The sequence below is a fragment of the Astatotilapia calliptera genome, chromosome 13, assembly GCF_900246225.1.
Source record: "Astatotilapia calliptera chromosome 13, fAstCal1.2, whole genome shotgun sequence".
NCBI lineage: Eukaryota > Metazoa > Chordata > Actinopteri > Cichliformes > Cichlidae > Astatotilapia > Astatotilapia calliptera.
This window is the reverse complement of record NC_039314.1, coordinates 22,887,169-22,894,208: the sequence shown is the minus strand read 5'-3', so window position 1 is coordinate 22,894,208 and position 7,040 is coordinate 22,887,169. Positions and strand designations below refer to the sequence as shown.

At 43.6% G+C, this 7,040-nt stretch overlaps 1 protein-coding gene and 1 pseudogene across 1 annotated transcript; one reads left to right on the top strand and one right to left on the bottom strand.

Moving 5' to 3' along the window:
* Positions 1-310: 310 nt before the first annotated feature.
* Positions 311-1,629, bottom strand: LOC113035446 (uncharacterized; annotated as a pseudogene).
* Positions 1,630-2,417: 788 nt separating this feature from the next.
* Positions 2,418-6,737, top strand: LOC113035509 (uncharacterized). The gene is made up of 7 exons (XM_026191117.1): positions 2,418-2,548; positions 2,698-2,966; positions 3,388-3,579; positions 4,145-4,314; positions 4,483-4,632; positions 5,491-5,663; positions 5,747-6,737. The coding sequence occupies exons 2-7, from the start codon at positions 2,781-2,783 to the stop codon at positions 6,139-6,141; spliced, it is 1,266 nt and encodes a 421-aa protein (XP_026046902.1). The 5' UTR covers positions 2,418-2,548; positions 2,698-2,780; the 3' UTR covers positions 6,142-6,737.
* Positions 6,738-7,040: the final 303 nt, after the last annotated feature.

The following is a 7,040-nucleotide window of genomic DNA, read 5'->3' as shown; positions in this document are numbered from 1 at the left end:
TGAGTATTTACCCAGGAAGCTAAAAGATCTATTTGCGCATTGCCAAATAGATCCCACATCTGAGCCACTATTAAAGGGTGTAACCTCCATTCTCTCACCAGAGGATCCTCCCTGGAGAGAAGGTCCGGCCCCAGCTTCAGGTGGCCCGGGACACGGGTGGCTCTTAGAGACAGAAAATGAACACTGCATCATAACAGCAGAGAGCGAGACAACTTCAACAGGGGGAGAGAGCGTGTTCCTCCCTGACTGTTTATGTAAGACACCACTGTTGAATTGTCCGTCCTGACTAAGACATGCTGGCCCTCCAGGACTGGGCGGAAATGCTTTGGAGCTAAGAACACTGCTAACAGCTCTAAGTGGTTGATGTGCAGCTGGCGCTGGGCTGCGTAATATCGTCTCGCAGTCTGCGTCCCAGCTGAAACTGAGCGAGGCAGCGATGAAACGTGGCCACTCTGTGCTCTGACAAACGTGCGCGGCTGGACAGCGAGCATATTTCCAAACCGAGGAAAGAAATCTGCCTACTCGGGATTAGCGAGCTCTTTTGAAAGTTCACAGAGAACCCCAGTGTCTGAATGTGTGACAGAACCAGCGACAGCTGAGCTGTGTCTCCGCCTGCTCTCTGGAGCACGCTACAAGAGCCCAGTCGTCTAGGTAGGCTAAGATGCGGATGCCTCTCTCTCTGAGGGGCGCAGAGCGAGCGACAGCCTGAACGGCAGCACTAGGTATTCGTAGGCTACGCCCTCGAATGCAAACCTCAGAAACTGCCTGTGTTTTGGGTGTATAGCCACATGAAAATAAGCATCTGTTAGACCGATTGTTGCAAACCAATCTCCCGGCCGACTGCATTCAAGAGCTGTCTGAGTGTTAGCATCTTGAAGCTGTACGTAGGTAGCTATGTGTTCAAGACTCGCAGGTTGAGGATGGGACGAAGCCCTCCCCCTTTTTTTCGGAACAACAAAACGGCTGTACCAAATTTTGTCTGTCTCCGAAGCGGGGACCACTCGCATTGCTCTTTTCTGCAATAGCGCCTTTATTTCCTCTATGAGCATCATGGCCGCCTCGGTGTTGACAGTCGTGTTTACGACTCTTTGGAAACGAGGCGGCTTGACCCGGAACTGCAACCGGTAACCGATGGCAACGGTTCGCAGCACCCACAGAGAGGGAGCACAAGCGCGCCACTGAGGAAAGTGAGCAGCCAGCCGGCTGACCGGCAGCACCGTCGGCGGGGCGTTGTCGCCCCCCAGTGTGTCTGCAGGGGACTGCATCACCTGCCTGACCTGGCTCATTTTGCCTGCAGGCTGCCTGTGCTGCCTATTTGTGATTGTTTGAGAATAAACAACACTCTTTATTGATTGTAACATGGAAACATGTACATTCATACATTTTGGAGGCACCTTTTCTGGGGCACAACAATGAGAAACAGCGGGAACACTTGAGGTGTCATCGTGGCCGACCGGCGCAGCAGCGGCGGCACATTGGGCCGACAATGAGGAAAACTTGAAATTAGCGCTCCGCGGGCAGCCTACACACCAACTGCGTGGTAGAGGCTAACACCAACAGGGGCAGTTAAGCTAAGTTTAAGTCGGCAGACAACGCTAGCCCAACTCAGCAGAGGTGTTCTTAGCGAGGTGAAGAGCGTAAGAACTGAGGGATGACTGTGATGACAGCGGCTATATGTGCGGGCGGGGCCGTGCGCGTGTCATCACACGTCACCTGCCTTAAAGGCGTGAATAAGGGTTTCTTCAGCCAGGACACGCAAGGGTGTGATATCCCATGCTTACGTGTTGTACCGAGTGAATCGACTGAAAGGGAACGGTGAGTTGTCTAAATGATCAACATATAGACACTGATCTGATCTAAGGTCTGCAATACCACGTGGGGCATTTAATTTAGCTGTATACACAAAACTCTGACCTGACGGCGCACAAGCCCTTGTCCCAGTTAACAAAGAATAATACTCACACTACATAAAGTCCCAAATCCCCTCGCCCCATATTTTATCAAGGTAAAAAAAAGGAAAGAAAAAAAAGTCAGTATCACACCACTACCAAGGCCATTGTTCCATTTAGCTCAATAAAAAAAGATGAAAGACCTTGGCCTATTTTTTCAATGTTTAACACTGCCACAAAGAGTAGCTATTACATTCATTCCCAAAGTCCTCCGGCTTATTTCAGGAGGTCCTTCATATAACTTCACTATGATGCCTGCAGTTTAAAATATCATCTAAAAAAGTAATGTAATCTCAGAGGCCTTGGTTCTCCATATACCAAATGCTGACAGGAACCAAAAACCTTCTCGTATTGAGAGCACTCACTGCTACTGAAGATGCATCGAGCTTGCACTTGCAGGTATCTGCCGCCAGGCGGAGCTCTAGGTTTACTGCTGAGCAATATTGTGCAGGTGTGTTGTCTTGGTGACAGTCGACTGCAGCATAGAGGAAGTAGAAGGGTCGGCTGCCCAAAACACAAGTCACTGCAGTAACAGAGAGCTCAGATGGGACCAAAACGTTGCTGAATGTTAGTGCGAAACATTACGGTGATATTTGGAGGTAATTTGCGAGTCCTGTGACAGCTCATGAGTCAAATAGATCTGTTGTTTGTGTCTTGAATTTTGTAGACTGTACAGCTATTCGCAAGGTGTGGTAAACCCCCTAATTTTAGAATATTTTGTTATCCTCCTTTCTTTTTTCTTCCACAGATGCTGTCATAAAGTTGGGATATTTTCTGGTTTGTTGATGTAAATACACTAAAACAAAAGAAAGAAAGAGACAAAAACACACCATGGGGCAGCTATTCTCAACTGAAGAAGAAATTTCTCAAGTGAAGGACGCTATTGGCTCTCTCCTCTACGATGCCATGCTGGAAGGTGGTGCAGTACCTGACCTGGGAGTCGTCCATCCGCTCCTTTTAGCCAGTCATGATGACAGCTCTGTCTCCCAGGACCGCCTCCAGGAACAACTGCAGCAGGTTAAAGAGCTTTAAAAGAAAGTGCGACAGTAAGCTTTGGAAAGTTGTGATGCTGTTCATGAAAGCAGAAAACTGAGATAGCACGGAGAGAGAGAAAATAAAACACAGTGTTGTGTGTTAAGTGTGAAAGTGCTCACTGATCACCTTTAAAGCCACTCAGTCATAAGGCCCAGATGAATATTAGCAAGACGAGCAGGACGATGCTGTTGCCTTGATACCTGCGATTAAAATGACACTTAAAAGGAGTCCTACTGGGACTGTAAAGAATTTACAAATGAATATAATAGCCTACACAGACCAATATCACGACGAGAAGGTGCTGTTCACAGCTGTTAATTTTATTGACGCAGATAATATAAAACAGTGTGCTGGATTTCTGTTACCACTCAGCAGGCTATAAAAGTTTGTTCTTTTCACCCAGTTGCAGAACGACATTGGGAACAAAGCGCCCACCTACCTGAGGGACCTGATTAGTCGATTGTCAACTTTCTCAGATGAGCCACGCTTGGCGGGCTTGGTGGGATTAGTGGTTTCTATGGTTATGGATATGGCATATACGTCAGCAAAACAGTCGGGTGTTAAAGGGAAGTCAGCAGGATCATCGTCATGCCAGGTAAAGCCTTAAAGGAACTAGTGAAGGAGTTATAATAGAAAATAAAAAGCAAAACAATACAAACAATACATGATGATATCCTTTCTCTGTGTATTTCCACTGTGTTGATCAGTATTATTCAAATCTTGGCTCTTGGAGCAGTTTCTGAACTGAAGTTATACAGGTTTACATGTATCCCATTACTCTGTAAAACGGACCCATGCAACAGTTTTTGCATACTTAAGCTGACCTTTCTTGACCAAGAATAAATGCACCATTAAGTCACTGGATGTTTATAGCTATATATTATAAAAAAAATATTCTGACAATTCACCATGTAACTAAATCCAAATGTAGAATAAAGACTGTTAATCTACTGGGAATGTTTAATGTGTTAACCATTACCTGTTCAGCTGGGTTACTTAGTTTGGTTTATAACAGTACATTTCAGCCAGCTGTGTGCATGCTCCTACAAATACTGTATGTTAAGGGTGATAAGAATAACTGTAAAAAGCTGCAGGATGTCAACACCAAATGAATTGCTTCTAAAATACTGAGGTATACATCTTTGAATTTCTTCCTGCAGCAGAGAGTCTGGGAGCTTCAGGAGGTGATGGAGGAATACCTGAAGCGCTGTAGGATCAGCTTGAATGATAAAAGCAGGCTGATCCAGGATGCTGTCAGACTTGAGGCCCAGCTCAGCCTCACCCTCACCCAGCTGAAGACGTGTCTGCTAGGGGGAGATTGTGACTCCAGGTGAGAGAATACAGTAGAGTAGAGGATGATATTATAGAGTAAAAAAAATACTGGACAAGTTAAATAACTAACTACATAGAGCAGACTAAAAGAAAGAAGTACTCTACAAAGAACTATCCAGTCAGATGAAGAAGGACTCACAATTAGTGTTTTTTTTGGTTCCTTCAGGTCTTTGAGACACTGGGCCAGCGGAGCATCCTTTCACACCCAAATGTTGGTTCACCTGGCTCGCCTTGAGAGCAAGGCTAAGCCTCTGTCTGCAAGGGCAGCACTGCAGCAATACAAAGAAGATCTCACACAGATCCTGCCTGCTTACAGGTAAAACACTAAATGCTCCAATCAGACAGGGAGGAGAATTTTACTGCTTTAACAACAACAACATTCCAGCCAATAATGCTGTATGTGATGACTTTGTGTCTTTTTTAGATGCTCCAAAACTTCACTTTTGGGCACAGCATAGTTCAGAAATTGCATCTGATGACTGTGTCAACTAAACATCTCAACTAGGCTGAAAGCATTTTCAGAAATTTCTCTTCTTTTCCTCCTTGCTGTTTAACAATCACTTCAACACTTACATATTTGGAATGATACTTTAAAAAGGAAAACAACAACAACATCAGTTTACATGAGTCATTGACACTGTGGCCGAATGTACAGGCCTGTCACAAAGTATTTGAGGCATTGTTACACAGCAAACACACCACACTTCAGCGGTAGCAGAACCCTAACAAGCACCCTGACAGTGGATACTAGAGCCGCTGAGTGCCTGCTTATCTGCTATGAGACACCCTCTCTAGCTTGCTCTAAATATGACAGCAGAAACACAAAAACGCTAATCAAGCTGTCAGAAAAATGTAGCTCTAAACTTTCTGCTGCATTTAGACTTTCTGCTTACAGTAGAAAAAAATCTGAAACCAGAGAGGCAATGCTTGAAACCCTTACATAAGATAAGTGAAAAAGGGTAAACTACGAAACATCCTTGCAATGCTGTGGAAATAAACTGATGTTTGTATAAGTTATTGATTAAGATTTTATAAAGTATATGTTATGAAACAACTTTAGAGCAATGGTGTTAACTCAGAGATAAATGTGTCACTTGATTGACATTTTCTGTCCTTTCTTCTTCCATCCCAATTCTTCCTGCAAACCCGTCACTCTCCACTTTCCTCATTCCAGGCGTTATAAGTCTAAAACAGTGTGTGTTGTAAAATGTCGAGGGAGTTTTCCTGCAGCAACTGACCCCTGCAGTGAGGTGCCAGAAGAAGGCACCATGACTGGACTCACTGTGACCGACAGAGAGACAGGAAAGAGTGTGACCATCCCTCTGTCCACCATAGAGACTGAGACAGGTAGATTTTGTCTAAGTAAGTAGTGAAATTACTTTTGTCAGTCTCAGTGGATTTGCATTAACTGAATTGTCTTAAATTAACAGGGAAAAGAAGGAGAGTCTCTGGGCTTGATACATCCTCTACAACAGTGCCCTCCTCAATTAACCTGGATCTGATCACCTCGGATCAGTACACTCAGGCATACTTGGATCACCTGTTCTCTGCTAAGGGTCCTGTGGCAGAGCTGGAAAACTACTTTAACAAGGCTAGTGAGAGACTGAGAGTGCTAACAACTGAACTGGGATGTAAAAGCAAGGCAGGGGTGGCTAATGGAATCGAAAAAAGTGAAGGAGTGCATCTTAAAGACCAGGCTGAAGGAACAGATGAAGTACAAAGTGTGGAAAAGGTGATGATGGAAAGGAGAGGAAGACAGGGAGAGGAACGTTTGAAACTCAGTATTGTAGAATCACAGCTAGAGCAAAGCCTTAATTCCAATTAGCACAGTGCTACAAACCCATGAAAGTGCAACAGCCATATGACTTTTAGAAGTATACATGCTTCTGTTCCTAAACGTGCCTTTTTGAGTGCTTTAATGCTCTCATGCCAACAAGCAAGACTACATTAAGTGCACTACAAAAACAACTGACCACCGAACACAGCCCAACCTCAATGCTCATTGTCCTGTTTCTGTAGTTGAAGCAGAGGGGCCATCAGCCAAATTTCAGCCAGAAGGATGATGGAAGGATGAAGGACACTTGGAAATGTACCAACACAAAGATCTGAATTGAGATCCTTGAGAAGATTTCAGTCCAATAATGCTGATAATCAAAATTCTGCGATCATGGCATCATAAAATAACCCATCGTTCTTAAGTTATTTTAATTTATTTAGATAAAAAAATATTGCTTAAGCAAAATGTAAGTTCCACAGACTTGTCTGCAGTGCTGTGAACCACGCAAAGTTCAGCAGCCTTGACTGAATATGAGCTTTGAATTTTTTTGTTTGTTGTTGAATTGGATTTTCTTTGTGTTGATACCCTCTTTAATGGGTCACCTTTTGTCTGTGAACAGTAATAAATAATTGATTGCAAAAGGTTTTTCTTGATTTCTTTTTGATACTTTTTTTTTTACACTCATACTTTATTTCATTTGGTAACCTATTAAAGTTCATTCCCAGTAGGACAGTTACACTATACAAAGGAAAAAACACCCCATGATTACTACATTGTCAAAGTTTTAATTTCAGAATTGAATACACCAAAAGGGCACTAACAGTTATCAATAACAAATTTCTGAGAAAAGTACAGGAAGAATTCTACAAGCAAGTATTTATTTTAGCTGATCTGAAATTCAGATGAGATAGAAAACACCAACAAAACCAAAAATCAACAGAAGAAAC